At 49.2% G+C, this 13,495-nt stretch overlaps 1 protein-coding gene across 1 annotated transcript; it reads right to left on the bottom strand.

Annotated features, from left to right (window-relative positions):
* Positions 1-4,865: 4,865 nt before the first annotated feature.
* LOC100836571 (3-ketoacyl-CoA synthase 12) lies at positions 4,866-8,377 on the bottom strand. The gene is made up of 2 exons (XM_003574000.4): positions 7,481-8,377; positions 4,866-5,859 (listed from the first exon to the last, which is right to left on the bottom strand). The coding sequence occupies exons 1-2, from the start codon at positions 8,050-8,052 to the stop codon at positions 5,010-5,012; spliced, it is 1,422 nt and encodes a 473-aa protein (XP_003574048.1). The 5' UTR covers positions 8,053-8,377; the 3' UTR covers positions 4,866-5,009.
* Between the last annotated feature and the right edge of the window lie 5,118 nt (positions 8,378-13,495).

The following is a 13,495-nucleotide window of genomic DNA, read 5'->3' as shown; positions in this document are numbered from 1 at the left end:
CTCTGATACACACTCAAGCAGATGATCAACTCTACTTTTCAGAAGTTACTCCCTCCGTTCCTAAATACTTGTCGTTGTTTTAATACAACCACGACAATTTTTAGAAACAAAAGAAGTATTAAGCAGCAGAAAGCAAATCTACAGAGAAGCCATGAACTGCAGTGAAGCTTCTTGACGCCGCGATGGTCTGGTCTGCCCATGCTGCCATGCTTGCCGGGCGGGTGCTCGTCTCAGCGCTGATTCATCAGTCTGATCGGCGTTGCGCGAGTAGTAGAGTTGTACGAGTATACGTACTCATATTGCTGTTGCTGTCAAGAAAAAAACTCATATTGCTGCCTGGCTGACGTCGGTCGCATGGCTGGACGCAATGCACCGACGTGTCCAATCAACAGTATTTTACAGCCAGAGATCCATGCGTGTAGGCTTCCTTGCTTGCAATCCGTGCATCCAGATCCCCAACAAGCGAGCCCACGGCAAATTTGTACCAGAGGGTCAGTTTTACTTTCCAGCTCTGTGACTAATCAATTCCAACTTAAGTTGTAGTATATGGCTGCCCGTATAGGTCCTTCGAGGAGCGACCTGTGGGTATAATATCACCGTGAAATCATGCATGGTTGACACTCCTCACGGCGTAGGCCGGTCAGGGTAACTCCAGTCACGCGATCCATTTGGGACGGATCGAACAAAAACACGCGATCCATTTGGGGCGGACCGAACAAAAACACGCCCATGCAACGCGAGCCATTTCGGTCACCATCCGCTTTTCTGTCCTCAAATTTGGATTGAAAATGGATTGGACCGGACAACAACATCTTTGCACGTTCCTTTGTTCCTTTTTCCTCCTGTGATCCGCATGTGTGATATGCAGCTCCTAATTTCACCATTTGAGAGCCATTTTGGCTTGTTAGTCAAGCCTAACAATGCTAATACATGTGTTAGCCTGAAATAGGAGTTGTTGCAAAGCTTTTTATTTAGGCACCTTTCCTTGCTCGAAAATAGACAGAGAGTTAAATCTTCTGTGTTCTTGAGAGCTCTAGGTTTAGGGTGAGAGAAAAGGTATTTGATTTACCAAATCCACCTAGATTTGAGAGAGATTGTTGTGGGATTGGAGCCTTCCCATCCTTGTTGGGTTCCACCTTGTACTTTTCATCTCCATAGTGAAGCTCCATGCTCGCCGCCGCCCGTGGTTTTTCCCCGCAAGGGATTTTCACGTAAATCTTTGTGTCTTCTCTTGATTTGGTGTTTCCCTTGCTATATGTGTTGGTATTCATCATCTCTACTTGCTATTGGCATCTATTGCTCAAGTTTGGTGCTATTTGGTTGAGTTGACATTTGAGGCAAGACATACTTGTGTTCTTTGATATATGGATGATTCTATTGGGGTATTGATGTTCTAGTAAGTTATCATTGCAGCTGTTAATCTTGTGTGCAGGTTTGAGAACTCGGTGTGTTCAGATTTGATATACCGGTTCAGATTTGTTCTATGCACACAAAGTGTGTGTTGAAATGCTTGCGAGGAGCAGCTTGCTGTTTTGAAAGTCTTCCCCTGCCCCTTCTGTGCTCACAGCATGTCTATGAACAATAAATCTGACCAAATGGATGGTCTCCTTGGACGCACTGGAGATCCAAACGGACGGGTGTCGGTCAACTCATCCAGATCCGTCTGAGTCGTGACACAAACAGAACAAAACAGACACATTTGTCCACGGATTTGAGTGGAGTTGCCTTTGGTGCTCCCACGCCTGTGCGAAGCTAACATGCTCCCTCCCGCACCGGCACCGGCCAAGCGGTCTCTGTTCTGCGCCGCCTCGCACTTTAATTTCCCCCTGTTTCCACCATCAAACGCGTACCTCGGCCTGGTTTCCCGTACCCGTGCTGGCATCCAGCAACAGCGGGCCGGGCGGCAGGACGGGACGGGACGGGACGGGAGACGTTCTAATTACCGACCCCCCATGTGGCTTTTATTTCGGCCGCCGACCGGGCAGGCGGAGCTAGCTAGCTGGGCACCACTGGAATTTTCCGGCACCAGTGACGACGTCCCGTACGTGCACCGCGTCCATCAGTCCATGAGCGGCCAGGAGATCAACGTGCGCGGCCAACTGCCGCCGAACCGGTAATTCGGTATGCCAATACGGGGCCAATCCGTCGAACGAGTTACATGCGTCGGCGCGTCGCCACCACAACCACACGCTAGGCTGCACTGTTGTTCCTGGTGGTGCCACGACCGTATATATACATAAAAAATAATCAAATTCTTCCTTTTGAAGCAAAGAGGCATATCACACTGTTGTTGTGTGCAAGCAAATGGAAGAAGTATATATTGGATCCTGTGCCAACTGAGCGTGAGTTGTGTTGCGTACTTGCTTGTGCAATGCATGCATGGTCCCGTATTAAAGATGATTACATATATTGATATATATCAATATATGCACAGTGCAATTTATCTGGCGATGTCGCGCATTCCAAACGTGTACAGACCCATCGGTCTTTATAACGTGCATACTTAAACCCATCGGTCTTATGAGATACTTCCTCCGTCCCATATTAAGGGACGAAATATTACATATATTTAGATATTTTTTATATATAAATACATTAATATTTTGGTAAATTTGAGACACTTATATATGACGGAGAGAATACTTTTTTAGCATTGCTTGGTACGTGGTCAGTGGTCGCTCATGGACTATGGTATATACAGCCTAACATACTAGTGTATTCGTAGAAAGATATCTCTCGATGGCGTGTTCCATTTCCAACCATGGCCCTGTGACGCACCAATGCCACCGTGCCATCCAGTCGCGCGCAGGTCAGGTTCTGAGAGAAGGCGCTTAATGTACTACCGTCCTGTGAACTGAGACTATCTCAGATGGTCTGATTCCTTGCGGTGGAACCAGCCCACTCAGAATTTAACCGGCGCTATTCTTTCAGTGTTAGGTGACATACCCGTCAACAGCGAGGCGTCTGCGGTGACTTCGTCAATCTCTCAAGATCTGCTGGCCCAGTCTTTCGGAGGTGCTCATATGCGTTCATAGGGGTGAGTTTACGCATGTGTTGTGAACGTCTGCGTTTGTATTGTGTTTCTAAAAAAAATATGGTGAAATTCTGCTCCCTCTGTTTTAAATATATTCTACCTTTGTCCAACAACAGACTTACTAAAATTGATTAAGCTTATAAAAAATCTAAAAATATTATAACTCTGTATTTTCGTAGTATAATTATTTGATATTATAAATATTATCATGTTTTTTCTATATATTTAGTCATTCTTTAGAAGTTTGACTTTTAGGACAAAGGTAAAACATTTTACTTTATAGTATGTTTCAAAAATATGCCTTATTTTTTCATGAGATGTTTAGCTTTGTTCAAATTAAAAAAAAATTAAGTTTGACCATTTATTTAAAAAAATACCACTATCTAAAATATCAAATAGGTATACTATGGATATATACACATAATGGATTTAATAAAATTAATTTAGAGTTATCAATGTTGATAGATTTTTCAGTAAATTTCAACAAAAAAATTAAAATGATTTATGACAACATTAGAACAAAGAGTGGCCGGCCAATATCTAACGAAAAAAGGCTTTTGTACCTCCCGGCTCTATAACATCGGCACAATAAAATAAGAAGAAAATCATGCACGTTACTTCATTCGTTCCTTTATAAAATGTATATAATTTTTTCTATTTATTTTCTAATATAAGTCATTATTCTTTTGGCTCACGGACCCAATGAATAAATATTCACACTCATTTACTCTTCAATCAATATCAGTAGGCAGAAAATAAAAATACGAGAATTGTATTGGTGTAAGTGCACAGATTTATATTAGTTGTATTAAGAACAGAGGGAGTAACACAAATCAGCTACTCCCTCCGTCCACAAATTAGTGTATACATGAGAGTTTCAAGAAAATTAAGAAGTGAGATAGAAAATGCATTGGAAAGGTGCGAACCACCATCTCTTTCTCTTTGTAATTCTCACACCTCCAATAAGTTAAGTGCATGAAGAATAATTTAAGATGATTTAAGACAACATTACAACAACGAGTGGTCAATGTATAACAGAAAAAGGCACCTCTCGGCTAACAGCGAAACAATAAAATAAGAAGAAAATCATGCACGGTAGTAGTCCCTCCATCCCATATTAAGTGACTCAAATTTGATCAAATATGGATGCATCTATGTCTAAAAGGTATCTAGATACATGTAATAGAAAAGACACTTAATATGAGACGGAGGGATTACTTCCTCCGTTACCTTATAAAACTTATATGATATTTTCTATTTATTTTCTAATATAGCTCAGTATTCTTTTGGCTCACTAATATAGCTCAGTATTCTTTTGGCTCACTGTGCCCAACCAATAAATATGCACGCTCATTTACTCTTAGATCAATATGAATATGCAGACAGTAGAAATACGAGAGCTGTATTAGTTTGAGTGCACAAATTTATATGAGTTGTATTAGAAAACAGATTATATGAGTTGTATTAGGAAACAGAGGGAGTAACACCAATCAGCTATGTATCTTCTATACTATTGGGTCTACGATCCTTAATAAAAAATCATCACATAACAACCCTATTAATGTATTAACTCAGTTCTCCAAGAACAACAGAACCAATTACAAGGCACGTCTTTCTGAACAAAAATAAATACAAGGACACGTCTTAAAAAAAAAGTACACCGGAAATTAACTTACAAAGCAGCAAAATTAAAGCCGTATCCCCGCAATCCACAGGCTCCATCGCCCACGAAGTGTACAATTAGGCACTGGCTCCATCACAGCCACACCATCGAAAGAATTTTAAGCTATAAACGAATCCTTAGCTTAACTCTAGCCTTCTGTTCTCCATAATTCTTGTAATTATCTTAATCAACGGATCGAGTAATAATTATCTTTACTCGTTCCAGCTGCCGGCGGGTGTGTTTGATTCTCGAGTTGATGAAGAAATGAACCTGCAGTTGTTGGATCAGGATCGAATACGCAGCGATGATGAATCACAAGGCCATCATGTCCTTGACGAATCCGTACTTCTCCATGAAGGGGTTCCTGATCTCCTTGGGCGGGTACTCGTGGATGCAGTCCTTCCAGACCCCGGCATCGGCGATGTCGTCCTTCTCGACGGTCCAGACGCAGCTGTTGCACTTGAAGCCGGCGCCGAAGGTGAGCATGAGCACGCGGTCGCCCCTCTTGAGCCTGCGCTTGGCCTCCATGTAGGAGAGCACGTACCAGACGCTGCTGGCGGACGTGTTGCCGAACCTGTGCAGCGTCATCCTGGACGGCTCGATGTCGTGCTCCGTCAGCGTGAGCCCCTTCCCCACGCCGTCGATCACCGCCGCTCCCCCAGTGTGCACGCAGAAATGGTCCACCCCGGCCTTCATCCGGATCGTCATCGCCGAAGACGATTTCGGCTTCGTGTTGTTGTTGTTGTTGTTGTTGTTGTTGCTGCGGCGTGCGAGGCGGGAGGAGAGCGTGGAGTAGGCGAGGCGGAGGAGTTCCGGGAGCGGGAGCACGCGTGGCGCGAGGACCCGGAGGTTCTTGACGAAGGCGCCGACGGCGGCGCGGGGAAGCTCCTTGCCGAGGTGGAACCCCGGGCGGCCGGCGTCGTCCTCCATCTGGAGCGCGCAGTTGTAGGACTCGTCGGAGGCGCCCGTGTGGGTGCGGACCACGTGGCGGAGCCGGAGCTTGGCGTGCGGGCGGAGCCGGGGAGAGTTCGTCAGGAAGTAGGCGCAGCCGCCCGAGCGGAAGAGGCAGTTGCCCAGCATGAAGGACCGCTTGTTGCCCGGGTACCAGTTGGGCGCGATCGACTCCGATGTCATCACCAGCGCCACCTTGCTCGCGTGCGTCCTGCAATTTTTCAATCGTTTTCACTTTGAAATTTCTCATATCATACTGTATATTAATTCGTATTATCAATGCCAATGGCAGTACACTGCCATGGACCCGTGTATCGGCTACCAAACTTGGAGTGAAGCATTGAAGGGGGGCAGGACAAACGGAAATTTAGTAGGGTAGATGGCTGGCGAACGTGCAGTGCTGGTACTCAACTGCTGGTGCCTACTCCAGCTAGCTAGCTAAGGCTCGACGAACAGCGGCAGGTTTACTTCACTGCATCGATCGCTCACATTTATTCGCGTGTCCATCATGCATGGCATTAGTCACTCGCTTCATCGATCACATGACGGATATGGGAATAGTAGGATCGAGTCATTTTGGGAGAGTGGGCACGTACGAAATGTATATATGGTTATTCATTCTCCTTATGGTAACAACTAGCAGTGTTATGTGTGCGGGTGCTGCCGAAGGTAGGACCACGGTTGTGTCATTTTACCAATTTGTAGCTTTTATTATTATACAGCTGGGGAAAATATACTACGCCGTAGAAATAACAGGCATTTTCGCATGTCTTAATCTAACTAACTCATTTTAGGAGGCCATTCTTATGGTAGTACAGAAATTTTTATTTGTTTTGCGCATAGTAACAGGCTAACAGCAAATGTTTTCTATGCTACTGCAAAATGTACGTAGCAGCACGGTTGTCATTTTTAATTACTCCCCAGTTTCAAAATGTAGGCATATAACTTTTGTTGACTCAAACCTTTTGAATTTTCATCAAACTTTATAGAAAAAATATCAACATTTATAATGCGATCACAATGGATCTAATGATCATCATCTGGAACCGTGGGTGTTAGATGTTTTTTTTATAAAGTTGGTCAGACTTTATAAAGTTTGACGGTCAACAAAAGTCATGTGTCATACATTTTGGAACAGAGAGAGTACAGTTTTCAGTTTTTAAAATATGTGATGCAGGTTATAGGGACACCATGCAAGAACTAATCCGAATCCTCTAGGAAAATATAAAATGCAGTTTTTCACAGGGTGGATCTTATTACTAGGCACGTGATGCTGAATTATCATTCATCTCCTCCCGGATAAGAAGGGAAAGGTACGAGAAGGTTCAAGCAATTGTCATTTTGCTCGGCACCTCAATCTGTAAAAATGGATCTACTCCTGCGGCCTGCCTTCTGCGGTTATGTCTCAGAAAAAAGAAATTGATCTAATCCTACTATATATACGGACACCAAAATAAAAACTGCATTAACTCCGGCCTTGATCTGATCTGAATTGAGAGCTGGTCGCCAGAAGGATCGGACGACGATAATGAGCACGCAAACAATTTAATTGCTAGGGCCCAATGCCGCCCAACTTTAGGCTTTTGGTTGTCAGGACACATTGATAACTGACACTACACAACACGTATGCTCTGCATCGTCTGTCTACTCAATGACTGCACACAGCCACGCCGGATCGACGGTCTGGATCAAGATCAAGCAAGCGTCCAGGACAGATTTGTTAGTGTTGTTGGTTTAATCGATCCATGCCGTTGAACTAGCCAGCCGTTGTTATTTTGCAGCAAAGGAAAACAAACAATTAAGCTGGAGCAGCAACAGCGCCGATGGAATACCTGAAGAAGTTGTTGGCGAGGTCGAGCGCGATAAGGGTGGCGCTGCACCCCATTCCTGTAAGGTTGAACACCTTGACGTCCTCCCGGAGCCCGTAGCGGCGCACCACCCTGGCCGAGAGCGATGGGGCCGGGGAGAACATGGACACGTTGACGACGAGCAAGTCCACGTCTTCCGGCCGCACGCCGATGCCCCCCGGCGCAGCCGACCTCGCGAAGAGCTCGTCCAGCACGGCGTGGAAGGTCTCGTCCATCTCCTCCATGCCCTCGTTGACGCGGTCGGGGCTGGCGTCCCCGCCCGCGATGATGTTCCTGGGCCCGTACGTCTCCTCGCCGATGCCCGAGTTGACGATCACCTTGAGCAGGAACTTGTACTCCTCCAGCCCCAGCAGCTTGTTCCGCTGGATGATTTCGCCGCACAGGTCCGTGGGGAGCTTCCGGTCGTCGGTGCCCTTGTAGCACACGTAGTCCAGAAGGTAGCACCGCCGCATGCGCGCGCGGGCTACTAGGACACGCGCCAGCGTCGCCAGCGACAGGGCCAGCAGCGTCAGCGTCACCATCGTCGCCAACTCCATTCTTATCTCCACTCTAGCTTGCCTGGCCCGGCCCTCTCCTTTACGATGAGGAGAGATCTTTCGATGCTTCGAGCTAGGCTAGGCTAGCTAGATGTGTAGTAGGGAGATGGCAATGCTGCCACTCATGGAGATGGAGGCGAGAGGTTGGGGAAGAAATTTGGGAAAAAAAATATTGCGGTCTTGTGAGTTGTGAGTGCTTGCTCATCAGCTGGAGCTCTCGCTAATGGAGTCACCAACTAGCTAAGGTGTGTGAGCTGGGTAGGTGAGTGAGATTAATGGAAAGAATTGAAGGGCCGGGGGTTTAGAGGAAGGGGAAGGAGAGGAGTGGAAGTTTTATAGGGAGAGAGGAGTAGGGCTCATGAGATGCTTCTTCAGATTTCCTCTGTTCTTCATTTTTTTTTTCAATTAATTGCAACTTCTTTCGACAACGTGGCATGATGCATGCATGCTTCCCACTTTTCCAGTTTTGTCGATTCAGAGGATTTACTGCTTCTTGGAAAAGAAAAATCAATCTGTTCTATGTTATTTTTATGTCAATGATGATAGGTGGAGCTCGAAGGGAAATAATACCGAGAGTGTTCCTAACACAGGTTGTACGGTTGTATCTTAACGTTGTTGATCTCGACAATAATTAGAGTAAGTGGTGCCAAAACTCGATGACACAAGTGCGTAAAAGCAGGACGTGTACGTCGGTCTTATAGCGAAGGTCGCCGTACACTTGGACAAGTTAACACGTCGATATTTTTTGAATAGGTTCGGTCGATTCTGCGGGTGCGACCTAGTCCTATGTTAGGAGAGGTTTCGAGAAAATCGTTAGCCAAAGTGTTTCGGGTCGATCGAGTCTCCCCGAATCACTTAGCGAGAGGTCGAAAGGGGCCGCCTCGTACTTGAGCCGAACGAGGCTTCCCAAGTAACAATGTCGAGATAATCTTAGGACTCTGTCGCACCAGTGGCACCCGGGGTACCACCGCTGCATGACGCGTGGGCCACCTCGCTTGCTCCCCGGAAGGACCGCACAAGCTGCCCGGCAAGTCACCAGCCCGGCAGAGCTAGCCGGACTGCGGGGGTTGCCTTGTAGGGCAGCAAGAGAAATCCCGTCTGGGCGCTTCTCGGGAAGGTTACTTGCCGGGAAGGGTGTTCCCGGACGCAGGCGCCCGTTACAGGAGCGGGACCGAGCGGGCAGGACGGAGGCACCACATGGCTGCTCGGTTGACTCCCTATGCGCAGGGCTCGTCAGGACGAAGAGCGAAGCACACGCGAGCATTTAATGCACCGACAGAAAAGGGGATTCCCCGTCCAGTCAGCCTACAGTGACTGGCTGGATATAATTTTTAGGCGCTTAGGCCCCTAATTGCAGGGCTACTTTTTGTGCATGTAAGCTAGCACACCGAGGGGGAGCTGGACTAACTCCCTGCTCGCCATTTGTCACCCATGCACCGTGGCACCTGTGGTATCCCCTTGAGTATAAAAGGAGGACCCCCGCCAACGGTCACAGGGTTCAATTCGGGTTTGGTTAGATGAGTTTCCAGTTCACTACTAGCGATAGCCAAAAGTAGCAAGTAGCACTCAGCGAAAAAGAGAGAGAGCACCCGGGTACTCCCCCCCAGCAACTTGTAATCCCTTGTTCAGTGGTTAATAGAAAAGCTCAGAGGCAGGACATACGGTTTTACACCGCAGGGTGGCCCGAACCTGGGTAAAAACGTTCTCATGTTCTTTGTGTTCCCACGCCTCGCATTGGCCTCACCGGCGATCGCCGGAGCGATAGACGTCGCCCATTGCCGAACCTAAAAGGGGGTGCTCGCCCATCCCCGGTGTCTGAGTCCCGTGCTACGACAGACTCTAACCCGATTCCCTCTCGTTCCGAGCTGTCGTACGACCGTTTTGTAGGTGGCTTGAACCTTGGCGGAAAAGGCGTGTCTTGGATTTCCCGCGTGAGCGGGTTACAAGTCAGCCGGTCTTTCCGGTTCCTTCGGCGACGAGGTCCTCCTTCGTCAGAGTCGCTTTCGTCGCTAGAAGGGTCGCTGGGAGAATGATCTCGGCGTTTCCTTGGGGGGTCGGGTGTCGACGGGAATTCCTTTCGCCGCCGACACGAGCCCCGGACTCCGCCACTTGCTCGTTCCCATGCACGCTGGGGTCTCATTTCCCGCGAGGCGCAGCTTGAGGCGGTACCTGGTTGCCACCTTGCTCAACCCTGACGGGGGGAGCAAGGGGCGCTGCGGGGCGCTCGCAAAAGCAAGGTTGGTGCTGAGCATGCGCGACTTGGAGAGCTCCTTGCGGCGGAAGCCCCCAATAAGGATGATACCAAGGAGCTTCATGGGCGATTGCGGCGAGCGCCAGCGGAGGCAGTCTCGGGTTGGAGGGGTCGTAGGCTGGGACTCCTTGGTTTTCTGGCGCGGATCCTCCTGACGCCACATTGTTTCCTCTTGTAGGTTTCGAGGGAAAGGTCACTACCGGTTGTAAGGAAGGTGGCGCGAAGCCGATCGAGCGAGGCATGCCGAGTTCCGTATCCCTTGTGGGTCGGCAACCGTAGGCAGCTCGCCGATCCTTGCCACTACGTCGGTGAGTGTCGAGGGACCGCCTACGACGGTTTCGAGCACCGCGATTCCTTCTGGGACGGTCGGGAGCGAAGAGGCAACCATGACTTCCGTCGTAGCGGCCATGCTTGCGGCGACGTCCGGATTGGTGAGGATTCCTTCTTCCACGGGAGCCCCCAAGGCACTTGCTTTTCTTTGTTTGCAACCGTGTAGACTTCGCGGCAAGTTGGATACCCGATAAAGTAGGCTTCGTTGGGGCCATTAAATCTTCAATTGCAGCGAGAGTTCCCCACGACCGGCGCCACTATTGTTGTTCTCAACAACAATTAGAGTAAGGGGTGCCAAAGCTCGATGACACAAGTGCCTAAAAGTAGGACGTGTACGCCGGCCTTATAGTGAAGGTCGCCGTATACCTGGACAAGTTGACACATCGATATTTTTTGAATAAGTTCGGTCGACCCTGCGGGTGCGACCTAGTCCTATGTTAGGAGAGGCTTCGAGGAAATCGTTAGCCAAAGTGTTTCAGGTCGATCGAGGCTCCCCGAATCACTTAGCGAGAGGTCGGAAGGGGCTGCCTCGTACTTGGGCCGAACGAGGCTTCCCAAGTAGCGAGATCGAGATACCCTTAGAACTCTAACCCGATTCCCTCTCCTTCGGGCTCGGGCCGAACGAGGCTTCGCGAGATCCCGAAACTAGACCTCCTCTCAAAGAGGCTCTCTAGTCCTCTCCCCTTTATTCTATTCAAGTTGAATGTGAATGGTACATGCCCCCATGGGGTGGTATTTATAACCTAGGGGTCCATGACAGAAGACCATGCCTACTCTTTGGGGAGAGAGAAAAGTGGGGGCAAAACGGTAAAAATAGCTTCTTGGTTCATATCTTTTGTGTGCACCAAGTCGGAAAAGTAGCGGTTGGTCATGATCCACCATGGACTAAAGGCCCCATCCCAACATCTTTTTTGTCCCCTACTCAAGCTCCTTTCTCTCTTTGACCAAGGCATGAGAGGCTTGACTTGTTGACTAGTCTTGCTTGTTGCCACGTAGGATTGACCGCGCCACGTAGGTATCTTGACCCTTGTACGGAAATGTTGACTTGGTCGTTGCCACGTAGGATTCACGGCCCGGCCCATATAAGGGTTTTATTTTACTACAACACTTAATATTGTAATTCTTATAGTAGATTGTTCTCATTTGTTTCACAATACACCTCATTCTTTTTTCTTGAAACCCGCACCTCAGGCACTAGAACGAGAGCTGATTTGGTCCAAGTGCACAAATCTATATGAGTTGTGTTTTGTAACGGAGGGAGTATCTGAATAAGGTGTTTTGTGATTGAGAAATCCGTAATTAGATTAAAATATGATGTATCTCTCTTTCTTCATTAAACGGGATGGCACATGAGACTTTTACTTAGGTGGCTTGTTGCAGGGAAGTGGCTTCGGTTCCCCTTAGGTAGGTGCGCTGTTGCTGACTTGTGGGGTCTGGCCCGTGTGTCGGTGACTCCCGTGACACCTGGTACACGTCAACGGATCTCAATCCTTGTTTTACATACATTACATGCCAATAGATCTCAGTCCTGGTTTTACATACATGATGGAGGCCACATACTGCCTTAACATGCTACGGTCAGAGAGTTATGAGTTATGTCCATCAAAATTAGAAATTAGATCGGTAACCACTCCGCTCCAAAATGTTTGGCGTATAATTTTTGTTCACTCTCAAACTTTCTCCACTAGGCCGTTGAGCACTAGAGTGAATCCGAAGTAGCAGCAATGGCTAACTTATCTAAACGAGTAAATTGCGCAAAACCACCACATTTGAGGCACTTGTAACGAAAACCACCGGTTTTGCTAATTTTTGTGCAGAACCACCGCGATTCAGTGAACTTGTTGCACATAGCATTGATTCTGTCGATTGAACCATATAAATGTGTTTCTGACCGACCGGACCCACATGTCAGGTTGACCGGGCTGGAGCCGGCGTTAGCGCCGTTTGGATTACGATCTCTTCTTTGTCTCCGACGCAGGCACCACTCCGAGACGTCGTACGTGGTGGCCGGCGACGTGCACGGTGACGGCGGGGCAAGCAGCAGTGGCTAGCTCCCCGCCCCCTTCCCTTCCTGCATGTTGTCTCTGTTCTGCCGCAACCAAGCAGCGACGGCACGTGGGCGCGCGCGGGGCTGGAGGCGTCAGCGCGGAGGCACGCGCGACCTCGCGCGGGGCTAGATGCGTCGGCGCTTGAGGCGCCGGCGCGGGCGCGGCAGCGGAGGCACGCGCGGCGACGGAGCAGCGACGGCGCGGGGGCGGCAGCAAAGGCACTCGCCGCCACCCGCGGAGCCGAGCGCTTGCGGCGGCGGAGCAGCGACGGCGGTGCGCGGGGCTGGAGGCGTCGGTGCGGGGGACCGCAGCGGAGCCGTGCGCTCCTGGCGGCGGGGCACTTGGGAGCGGGGCAGTGCGCTCTTTGGACATGCGGGCGTCGAGGAGGAATCAGAAACGTGGCGCCGTGCACAGCCGCGGCGAGTGCGGACGTGCCGCTCGGGTTACGACCCAGAGCACAAGCAGGCACGAGCGTGGCGATGTGCTGTCGCAGCGAGCTAGCTGGTGCTCTTGGTCAGACCATCACCATCTTCAGCATGGCCCTGTCCCGTTTTAAAGGTTAGAGGCAAAAAAAAAAAGCTCTTCACCAAGGTTTTACTTGGGTCCATGAACTAGGGAGGCCCTAGATAAGCCATCCAGCCCCCGTTCACAGGGACTGCCATGTCATTTTCCCTCGTGCACATCTTCCTACTGCAAGTCTCGATTCCTTCGGCCTCCTCCATTCGGCGCTGCCCCTCACCGGCGGTCAATCCCGCCGCCACCTCTACCTTGCCTCCCTCCACCACTCCACGCGCCTCTGGCCGCCGCCGTGCCC

Source organism: Brachypodium distachyon, chromosome 3 (genome assembly GCF_000005505.3).
Source record: "Brachypodium distachyon strain Bd21 chromosome 3, Brachypodium_distachyon_v3.0, whole genome shotgun sequence".
NCBI lineage: Eukaryota > Viridiplantae > Streptophyta > Magnoliopsida > Poales > Poaceae > Brachypodium > Brachypodium distachyon.
This window is presented reverse-complemented; position numbering and strand designations above follow the sequence as displayed.

What these genes read in the sequence shown, in the direction of transcription:
- LOC100836571 (XM_003574000.4), bottom strand. Translation starts at nt 8,052, where the DNA reads ATGGAGTTGGCGACGATGGTGACGCTGACGCTGCTGGCCCTGTCGCTG. An exon ending in CTCGCCAACAACTTCTTCAG is followed by an intron (nt 5,860 to 7,480) that starts GTATTCCATCGG and finishes GAAAAATTGCAG; the next exon opens with GACGCACGCGAGCAAGGTGG.